The sequence below is a fragment of the Saccostrea cucullata genome, unplaced genomic scaffold, assembly GCF_032062105.1.
Source record: "Saccostrea cucullata isolate Sc308-1 unplaced genomic scaffold, CSIRO_AGI_Scuc_v1 ctg259, whole genome shotgun sequence".
NCBI lineage: Eukaryota > Metazoa > Mollusca > Bivalvia > Ostreida > Ostreidae > Saccostrea > Saccostrea cuccullata.
The window spans coordinates 415,364-426,866 of NW_026934432.1; the positions used below are offsets into that span (position 1 = coordinate 415,364).

Genomic DNA, 11,503 nt, shown 5'->3' on the forward strand with positions numbered 1-11,503 from the left:
GTTGTGCTGATATAGCAGCAGGTGATACATCAAGAATCGAACTTAAAAATGAATAGGCCTATTCACATTACAGTAAAAATGCTACGAAACAATACAAAAGATCAACATAAAAGATAACAAGATATAGGGTTTTAAAATATCAAACAATAAAAAAAAGTTAACTTGTATATTAATTAACTCCACAAGTCACTTAATACCTATTAAAATAATAGTTCTTAACACGTGACATCGAAACACTAGATTTTCCCCAGTTAGTTTAATAAGATGTTCTTAACTTAGGTCTATTCTAGGTCTATTTTTCCAACAAATCACTTGTGATATCAAGATCTGATTCTGAATCCGTGTCATCAGTCGTGGATAGAGGAATGAAGCAATGCTTTGAAGAAATATTTACAGATAAAAAGGCACTTTCGATATCCAAGTCATTTACTGTCTGCTTATGATTGTCCGATGAGATTTGATGAGCAGCCTTGCAGTCTCTCGATTTTTCTGTTTTCTTGATATTGTTTATTATACGGCATGCTGCATTATATTTGAATTGCTTGTTAGAGTACAGGTTGTAGCAGTGTGTCTTGATGCACTGAAATAAACTGAATTTGTGCTTCAGATCTGATACGATCATTTCATCATCTTCCTCAAAACTCACAAGATGACAAGATTTGCGTGAACTTCCGGAATTGGTCAAGCTTCTAATGAATTCATTTCTAATCAGAACTATCGTATATGCGCATGCCCCACCCTCATACTCTGTCGACCAATTACTTGAAATTTCCGTCTTTTCTTTCAGTGGTTCATTAAATTTTGCTTTGAACAATATTTCATCCATTTGTTTGTTTACGATAAAGATGTAATGGTTGCTTTTGGACACTGTTTTCTCCAACCAGTCGTGACAGCTCTTCAAATTTTCCAGAGAGGAGGACTCTGCAGTTACAACCTTTATTTTCCGACTTTGCAGTAGACTAGTCAGCTGGGAAATGTCTCTGCTGTATTCGTCAATAGTTATTATCATGGCTGTTGCTTCAGACGATTCTACAATTTAAAAAACAATGAAATAAAATCAATGAAAATAGATCACTAGCCAGCACACGTACATCAACATTGCATTAAAGGTTAGGTAATCCTTTTGAATATTAAAAAAACACTTGACTTTTTTTTGTGAGAGACGAATAAGTTTAAATTTTGTTCTTGAAAGAATAGACATCCCCGATTCTTTTAAATGAATTTTGCTGCAGTATCCTAACAAATATTATAAAGTACAGCATATTGATAATTGTTTTGCTTTATGAAAGCAGCTGCTCGTTTTCTAAATAAGCCTGTATAGTCTTTTCGTTTAGTTGTTAAAAGATAGTGTTTATTGGTTTCATTGAAATTATTAAATATAATACCTCTAACACTTCTAGCATTTTTTAACACAATATTTAACAAAAATATAGTTATAGAGAATAAGAGGTTTACCTGCCATGTCTGTTCTCTCGTATGGATACGGTTCTGCAATGGGAAAAAGTACAAAATATTGGAATGATAATTCTTTTTTACTTGAAATACAAACGATAAATAAATGTATCAGACTTCTGTAAGAAAATTGGCATATAAACATGATAAATACATAACAATTGTATAGTGTTTTAAGATTGATTAAAAATACATTTACATAAAAAATAATGATTAAAATTTTATGTGTTCATAACCTCGTTTAAATTTTCAGAAATCATGGATAAGCTGTAAGTCTCAGAATCATGATTAATTTAATTAATTCTTGCTTTAAAGAGATTTGCAAGTCAAATTTATAATACGTTTATTTTATTTTTATATTTAAATTTATAGGTTTGTTCCAAATAAAATATTTAAGAAAACAAATATAAATAATCTCTCTAGCTGCTGCGATATTTTACAATTTACTCTAAGTCTTATGATAATTCTAAAATTCTTAATCGTTTAAAATTACTGATATTAAAATAATATAATTCTGTTTGACGTAAAACAAAACGTTTTTTTCTTCTTTAGATTACAACGGAGGGTGGGAGGATGAAAAAAAAGGCATATGAACAGAAAATTGAAATAAATGATAAAATACCTGGGATTCTCTGAAGCTTTTTCCTTCTACGAATGAGGAAAACTATGGCTAACAGTAAAAGAGCTACTCCAAGTATTAGAAATGCTAGAACAGTTATCAAGATGACATCCGTGGAATCGTTATTTCTTTCGGTAAGAGCCGCAATTTCAGGACTTGCTACAGAATAAAAATACATGTTCAAATTAAAAAAATGATTGAGGGAAATTCTTGTCTCAAATATCATTAAAGCAGATGAATTTATATATAATTCCTTGATAAATGCCGAACAATTTGAAATGTAAAATGTAAAAATTTTAAGTTGATTTCAAGCTTTAATTCTGGATATTCCTATTTCCTTACATCAATACAATAATGTGTAATTTTTATTCGAAGTGAATGAAATTTAATACCCGTTAAACTTTGATTTCTTCATAAAAAAAACTTGAACAGATAGAGAGTAACTAAGAACACTATATATTAAAGAAATAAAAAGCAAAAAAGGCTATAGAAATATCTCTGATATATAAATTAAATGTTTTCATGTGAAGAGGTGGTATGAAGCAGTTCTAGTAAATGATTGTTATTTGACAATAAATAATAAAATTTTATAACTACTACTGTAATACCACTAATGATGGTTAGAAAACACGATGGTTGCATAATGAAAAAAGGCAGTTTTGCAAAATTTAAAACAGATTCGTGAATTTAGTTTTTAAAATCTGCTTTATATCAATTTCTGATTTGAGTTGATGTTTATAGTTACTTACTTAGGATTTATTTCATTGTTCTGAATTTCGTCAGTGTTTTAATTATTTATTAGGTTTAGATGATATGTATTCACCTAACAGGGGCAGAGCTGTTACAGTATGACTGTAGTCAAATGAAGCACTAGAACTAATCTTGGTATACTTTGTGGTCCTTTGGTCTTCCGCTATATCGAAATGTTTAGATCTACTATTATTCAAGTTTGAGTAACATAATTTAAAATTTAATAAAAAGTAGACAATTAATGTTTTAGGCTTTGGAAAAATCATTTTGCATATCATTTCATCGTTCTGAGTTTAATCAGGGGTTTATTTATTAGGTTTAGATGATATGCATTCACCTGACAGAGGCGGAGCTGTATGACTGTAGTCAAATGAAGCACTAGAACTAATCTTCGTATACTTTGTGGTCCAAAGGTCTTCCTCTATATCGAAATTTTTACTATGATTTAAGTTTGAGTAACATATTTTTTAAATAAACAAGAGGCCCAGGGGCAACAACGCTCACCCGAGTTTTGGCTGGAAAAAGGCGACAAATCAGTTTAGTATTGAAAAGCTTAAATGCTTAACTGGTTCAAACCCAACCCTGAAAGGGAGAGGGAGAGTGATTTGAACAAAATTGAAACTACACTTACTAAGGATGCTTACATATTTTTTGTTTGTTTGATTGTGATTTTTTGTTACAAGTTTGAATTTTCAAAAAATGGCCCAACCCTACCACTGGGGGTCATGAGTAGAACAAACTTGAATCTACACTATCTGAGGATGCTTCCATATGAATATGACCAACCCTGGCTTTGCTGTTCTTGAGAAGATTTTTAAAGATTTTTCTACCCCCGGGGGTCATGATTTGAAAAAAAAAATTGAATCTATATACACAAACTGAGGATGAGGATGCTTCCATATGAATATGAAAAAACATAGCTTTGCTGTTCTTGAGGAGAAGATTTTTTCTAATATACTCCTTTGTAAAACTTTTATCGTCCATTGTGGCCCAACCCTACCCCAGGGGGTCATGATTTGAACAAAGTTGAATTTTCAGGAACTGAGAGAATGTTTTCACATAAATATGACCAATTAGGGCTTTGCCGTTCTTGAGGATTTTTGAATAATTTTCCTAAATATTCCTATATAAAACTTTGATCGTCTATTATGACCCCACCCTACCCCCGGTGGTCATGATTTGAACAAATATCCCCTTCAACTTAGAATACTTTGTGGCACGTTTGGTTGAAATTGATCCAGTGTTTCTTGAGAAGAAGATGAAAACGTGAAAAGTTTACGACAGCGACGACGACAGACAACGGGGAAATTTTGATCAGAAAAGCTCATATGAGCCTTTGGCGCAGGTGAGTAAATAAAAAGTAGACAATTTATGTATTAGGCTTTGTCAAAATCATTTTGCATATTTTTCATACTTCTGAGTTTTGTTCGTGGTTTATTTATTACGTTAGATTACGTTTAAAATGATATGCATTCACCTGACAGAAGCGGAGCTGTAAGACTGTAGTCAAGTGAAGCACTAGAACTAATCTCCGTATACTTTGTGGTCCAATGGTCTTCCGCTATATCAAAATGTTTACTATTACATATATTTAGGTTTGACTAACATATTTTAAGATTTAATAAAAAAGAAATTTATATATTAGACTTTGGCAAAATCATTTTGCATATTATGTCATCGTTCTGATTTTCATCAGTTGTTTATTACGTTTGAATGAAATACATTCACCTGACAGAGGCGGAGTTGTATGATTGTAGTCAAGTGAAGCACTAGACCTAATGTCCGTACACTTTGTCGAAATGTTTACTATGATTTAAGTTTGAGTAACACATTTTTATAATTAATAAAAATCGGACAATTTATGTATAAGGCTTTTGCAAAGTCATTTTGCATATTTCGTAGTACAAAACATTAATTTATTCATATTCAAGAGAGAGAGAGAGAGAGAGAGAGATAGAGAGAGAGAGAGAGAGGTAAATTAAAGCTTCTTATTTAATTTTAGTTTGTTCTGTTTTGAGAAAAAAGGAGCATGTATCATGCAAGCTACATCAAAGGTCTACGTTAATAATTGATTTATAATCAAATCTCGGCATCCCCCGATTCGTCATCTCCATTTTTAGCATTGAAGTGTTAGCCGTGCATGAAAATTTAGCTGAAAAATGCTACGTATTTGATTTGGTATATATATATATATATATATATATATATATATATATATATATATATATATATATATATATATATATATATATATTATTGTACACATCTTGTTTGAGATGACTGAAATTAATATTTTATTTCCATTCTCCAATGTACCTGAAGGTCTTATGAATTTATTTTGTACTTACTTTTAAATTCTAGGATCTCTGTTGAAAACTGGCATGGACTAGCGTTGTACATGTGACCATTCTGTCTATAATAGATCTAAAATGAAAATTAAATTTAAAATAATAAGTACAATTAAATAAAAATCAAAGGAAAAAAGGAAATGGAATTTTCTTCTGGTTCTCTTTCAATAACCTTTTCCTCTAAAAATCAAGTCACAAGAGAAGGTTTATCTTACCCTGGTGGAATAGTTTTCTGTGATCGTATATTTTGTGATGCAATAAATTATCTACAAAACAAAACCGATATTATTGTTTTCGATCTGTAATTAATTTCAAACATATCTTGAACAGACTGGAAATACTAGCTACTTTTGCTTTACAGTAATTCTACTCTAAATTTTCTGGATTATAATTTCCCTTTTTTCATTAATACATAACAAAATTTCTATTTTTAAGTATTATGTATAAAGTCTACTTTGTGAATGTCAATCACACGCGTCGCAAAATTCGAGGATTTAATAATATCCAGAAAAAAATTCTATGCACGCTTTAAATATATTTCAGTGTAAAAAGGCTCTAAATTATAATTCATGATATTATTTAGAAAATTTCAGAAAATAAGCTTCAAATCTGTGTCCCAGCCCCTTTAAGACCAGTTTTTGTTGGCTAGAATTTTGTATAGCTACATATACTTCGATCAATTTAAATGTAGTGTGAATGACGACGCAAAGTGAGGCATACGAAAATGTAATTAATTTGGAGAAGTACTACATGTAAATAGTTATAATATCAAATGTAATATATGTGATATATACACCAATTAAAAAATTAAATATTATATACACGTATATTTTGGTCTTTTATAAAATAAGTTAGTACTTACCCCATCACGTTCAGACACATTTCCTTCTATCATTATTATTCTAGAACTTATGATGCCACACCATATGATCTTTGCATTTTCTTGTTTTTTCCAGTAAAATTTAACAGTTCTATTTTTTACATCCACAATGCAATTTTCTGTAAGATGAAGAAAAACAATGCAAAGTTGTAAAATTAAAAACGATAGATAACAAGCTGCAACACATATCAAGTATTTATTACATAGAAATCAAATTTATGCTTACCATTCTTTATTCCCTCATGTTTGCTTCTCTTCATTCTGTTTGTAGTACCATGCCTTTGTTGCATTTTGGAATGAGGTAAAATGGTTGTTCCTTCATTCTGATTTAGATCTAGAGATAGGTGTTGAAATCTCCTGTACTTTGGCTTACAATTATTCCTCTTCAAATGATTCAATTCGCCCGCAATTCTGACAGACGTAATTCGTGTGGATATTGACAAACAAGACAGATTCACTTTAATGAAGTCTTTCAACATTCCCTAGAATTAAAAATTGCAATGCGTTGCAATAATGAATATTCTTTTTTTTTAAATAAATGAAAAAGAAATCCTATTATCCCTTGCCGTTATAATTTTGACATGAAATGTAAAATCACACATTTTCGTAATGTTAAATTTTCAAGTTTCTAGGATGAAAATATCGGATTGTAGGAATTTGATGTCTTGGTTGGAGAAGTGTTCAATAGTGATACATATAAAATTTTATATTTTGTGATGGACATGAATTGTTGGGTCTCCATATATATCTTAAAATGAAAGTTGGATAAAACGAACAGTATTAAAGCCATATATGGCGTATGAACAATGAAAATTATTAGACTAAAATTATAAGAACTTATCATTTGTATCATTTCTTTATATAAAGATAGAACTTTTCCGTAAATTACAAAATCTAAGTCAATTGCGTTATAAAGATATCACAGTTTAATTTGGATTCTCGGAATTTTCTCCGACTCGGAAGAAAATACAAAAGATTTAAATAACACATTACAGAGAAGATAAAATCGTATTATTAGATGAAACGAGGTGTCCTCCGCGTTCAGAATTGTATGAAAAGCTTTAATTTAAATGTATTAACTATATTTCAAAAAAAAATTTTTGATCACTTACGCCATATATGGCTTTAAAGCTCATAAGTCCATTCAAACAATGCAATTCAGGATTAGAACATTTAAACTAATACATCAGAGATCAGATCTCATGCAATGTGCTCCTTCACATGATTTGGAAAAACGAAAAAATCCGTAAACAATTTAGCATGTACATGGATGACCTAACAATATGTAAGAGAAATCTTAGTCATCATTTGTCTTTATGCTGGATTGTATATGATGAGAACGTCATTAAATCAACGAAAATATACTCCTCTCTCCCCTCCAATAATCAGTGATTTCACAATGGTATTTACAGCATTCACAAAGCTAACACTTCAAACACTAACCTTCCTCTTTTGTATGTGGATATAATGTCTTAATTTGCTTTGTCCTTTTTGCTTGACTTCTATCATGAGCGCTCTGTATTTGTGTCTTCTTTCGCCTGAAGATGAGTAATTAAGAAAAATAAGAAATCTTTCAAATTATATGATTTGAATGTCTCTTTTAATTCACACAAATTGTTTTGAGAAGCCGTATTTGGTTTATTTTCTGAACATTAAACTTAATTTTTCCTGCTAAAATAAATCAAATTCATACATGTGAAAAATAATTTTCAACGTATTATTTTTTGAACTTTGAATTTCTGTACTATACACTGAACCAGTTTTTGTCACGTATATTTGTAATGAGCGAGTCTTTTCTTTCATTTATCATTGTTTATATTTGGAAGAATATTACTCAAAATCTCTAAAACAAAATTTGAAAATATCTATTTTTTTTTCTGGATTTGTAAAAACTTTTTAAGGTAGTAACGACTGAGTTAAGAAAATGAAGGCCAACGAATATGGCTTCACCTTCACTATATTTCAAAAGTAAATTTGAAAATATGCTTATATTGTTTATTTAGTCTATTGTTTATTTGATTTTTTTTTTTTATTCTGGATATCTTACCTTTTGTGACATGTATTAGAAATGTTCCATTTGTGTATGAATGTTGAGGCATAGATCCAGTCAAACTGTAGTGTTGAATTTTTACGCCATCGCTACATAACTTATATTCAACGTCATTTGCTTCTGTAGAAGAAGAAAATTATTTTGATTTTAATAAAAAGGTAATTAACAAAAAAGTATATTTCGAAATCGCTTTTACTTTCATATAAAATTTAAAATCAATGAATCTGTTTTCTTGTAATTAAAAAAAGCTATATATATATATTTCATGTATTAAATTAGATGGCATTGGGAACTCTTTATGTGATATTATCATTACCTTAGTTCATTTGCTTGAGTTTTGACATAATACTTTAATTATCATAATCCTTTAGTCATAAATTCAGTTAATTCCAAAAATATTTAAGAACATGCTAAAATATATTTAAGTTAAAAAGATAAAATACCTTTCGTCTTTACGTTGCACAGTGCATCAGCAAAATTCTGAAATAAGAAGGTCATAATAACAAAGTATAAAGGTAAATTCTATGTACATGTAAAAGAAAAATATATAGAAGCCATTACATAGTATGAAATTAAACTATCAATATGTAAAGGAATACAATGTATATATAGCACTGAGAACTCAGTGCACTGTATTTTGTTCATAACAAAGATCATCACAAAGTCTATCGTTTCAGATATTCGATACAATTGTTTTAAAAAAATTTTTTAGCTAGAGTATCGGTGTCGTATTGTAATTCTTCCTCAAAACAGACAGATTCCCGGAATATTTATAATATATAAATTACTGTGAAATCACTTATTTTTGTGGGGGTTTAATTTTCGTTGTTTTGCAAGGCATGGTGAGGCCCATGAATTCATGACCACTATGAAATTTAAAATGTCAAATGCATTACTACTATACAATCTCTAACCACGAAATCAAATCCCCACAAATCAATATTTTTCCACAAAACCTAAAACAATTGACACCACAATAATATGGGGATTTACAGTTACCTTCTCTTTAAAAAGTCTACTTTATGGAAGATATTCATCTGTAGAATAATTCATTACAAGTTTGATCTTAAATATACAAACATTCCCCTTGGCAACACAAAAATTAAAATCATCTCTTCCTGAACATTTGCTATATATGATAATAGATCATCATTAAAAAAGTTATAAAAAGAAAGTTAATTAATAAATTTAAATTAACCTTTTGATTTAAAAAAAATTCCTATTCTAAATGTTATGCAGCATTCGACTAAAATCCTAACAGGTCAAACTTATAATGCAGTATAATTACTATTGAATAATTTCAATGGGGACAGGCGTACGCTATCGTAAAAGTGGATGATTTCTGTTGTGTAGTCTCAGTTTACCATCTGACACCGGCATATGATTTGATGTTTCGTAAAAAAATAATGCCAAAGTTAAAGAAATATGGTCTTTTTTTTATTCTACACCTTCAATGACCCAGATATCAAATTGCATCGCCGACAATAATGTTTACTTCTGCACGCACAGGGAAGTTATTGAAATTTACCTGTGCAACCAACGAATGGGAGCAGGAAATTAATAGTTTAAATTTCCTTGTTCAGATAACAAATAAACCTCTGTATAGTGGCCAATTACTGTCATTTGTATTTTAATACGATAATCAGTTGAATTTTGAGTATTAAAAAAAATTGTGTCAGAACAGAAAAATATACTTTTGCCGTTTGGCTCAAAAATGAAAAAAATTCAAAAATATCTTCTGTAAAAGTTTAAGTAAAAGTTTAAGTAAATATTTACAAATGCAAGCTTCTAAGCCTTTTGTCTAAAGAAACTGGTATATTATTAATTAGAATACAATATAATTATGCTTTTCAATCACCCTTTACACCACAGCCGAGTATATGTCTAATTGAAAGAAAAGACGAATTTATTACAATCGTATTTCAATTATTCTTATCGTAAGTACATTGTAACATTTTTTCTTTTTTTAAAAAGTAAAAAATGACAAGTTTGGGCTACCGTAAGAAAACACAAGCGACGCTATCATTTCTGGGGTATTCCAGACTAGAGTTTTCCTACTTCTTGTCAAAAACAATTGCGCACAATATATGGGATTTGTTTTATGCAGACAATGGGCTATTTTTACTCTGGGAATTCAACTTTGCATTCTAGTATTTTATGCATTTAGAATATTTTTAGGATTTGCAATGCTTATAAATTTTGAACACTTTATCAACTCTCTTAGCAAAGTTTTTAATACTTCATTTTTTTTTACTAGTTTGTATTCACAGCATTAGCAGCAATATTTCTTCATTTGTATAAAAATGTATTTTTGCAAAAGCTTGTGCATCATTATAAAAAAGATAAGTAGTTTGCATGTTATCAAATATAAAATGCCTTACCTGTAGCGAACACATTGGTTGGTCGCATGCTTCAGTTAATATCGCAATAACAGATAAATAGACTAAAAATAACATGTCTTCGCCCCGTGCCTTCCAAACCAGGTATGGTACCCGACAAAATTTGTGATTTCCGCAAAGTTTGAAATATTTCCTCAATCATTTGCATATTCATAAAAAAAAAAACGTAAGCAGCGTTTTTAAGTGCGTGTGGAAAATTTAGATTTTCAAAACTTACACTTAAAAGTTAGTTTAATATTTGAATTCAAAATTTGTTTTTATCCCATCTTTTTTATCTAGAAAAAAAAAGAATGCAATGAGGAACTTTATATGTATACAGTATAGAAAAGATCCAATATATACCTATTTTTCTCTTAATATTTGCCAAGCTTTCAGTACTGTAAATGTTACGACCATAATCAAAATAGAAATGTACGTTTGCATTAAATGAAGTAAATCTTTTAGCGCAGTTAATTCCTGGAGTGCATAAAGTCTGCGTAAGAAGTCAGATGAAACAAATAATTTCTTTAGGTGAGCATAAAAATATTCAATAAAAAAGAACTAGCAAAATATATTAGGCGAAATATAAAGTACCCATAAGGAAATGACCGGTTTGCATGATTCGTTGAGAAGGGGTATTTTCCAAAGAAAAGCTTCCGACTTCCTTGTTAGCTATCAATGTTCTGTCTTTTAAACAATTCTTCTGAATAGAAGTTATATAAAACCATTTATAATATTGTATTTCTGCAAAAGAAAAGAAGCCTCTTTTATGGCAATGTTTACGGAACATATTTCCCTCGTTTGACTAGGAAGTTAAGGGACGTCGAATAAGGCGATCAAGTTCAAGAACATTTTATTCAACCAGACCATTTATTTTTTATTTTTAAAATTGAAAATACATGCGTTTTGCAACAATATAGTATCAGATAACCAATAAACAGAAGTTACCGACCGAATCATGACATCAAGCTGCATGTGAAAGGTAGATTGATTGATTGATTGTATATTGCTTTACGCCCCTCTTGA

The 11,503-nt window shown here is 29.8% G+C and overlaps 1 protein-coding gene across 1 annotated transcript; it reads right to left on the minus strand.

The window, feature by feature from the left end:
• Window positions 1-292: 292 nt before the first annotated feature.
• Window positions 293-10,567, minus strand: LOC134240713 (uncharacterized). The gene is made up of 13 exons (XM_062722779.1): window positions 10,481-10,567; window positions 8,543-8,579; window positions 8,097-8,219; window positions 7,493-7,587; window positions 6,276-6,531; window positions 6,032-6,168; window positions 5,385-5,435; window positions 5,170-5,245; window positions 4,299-4,382; window positions 3,159-3,242; window positions 2,075-2,230; window positions 1,456-1,488; window positions 293-1,029 (listed from the first exon to the last, which is right to left on the minus strand). The coding sequence occupies exons 1-13, from the start codon at window positions 10,553-10,555 to the stop codon at window positions 293-295; spliced, it is 1,944 nt and encodes a 647-aa protein (XP_062578763.1). The 5' UTR covers window positions 10,556-10,567.
• Between the last annotated feature and the right edge of the window lie 936 nt (window positions 10,568-11,503).

Coding starts and splice junctions, on each gene's coding strand:
- LOC134240713 (XM_062722779.1), bottom strand. CDS start 10,555: ATGTTATTTTTAGTCTATTTATCTGTTATTGCGATATTAACTGAAGCA. Junction 4,383..5,169: donor AGAGATCCTAGAATTTAAAA/GTAAGTACAAAA, acceptor ATTTTGATATAG/CGGAAGACCATTGGACCACA. Junction 3,243..4,298: donor TACAGCTCCGCTTCTGTCAG/GTGAATGCATAT, acceptor ATTTCGATATAG/AGGAAGACCTTTGGACCACA.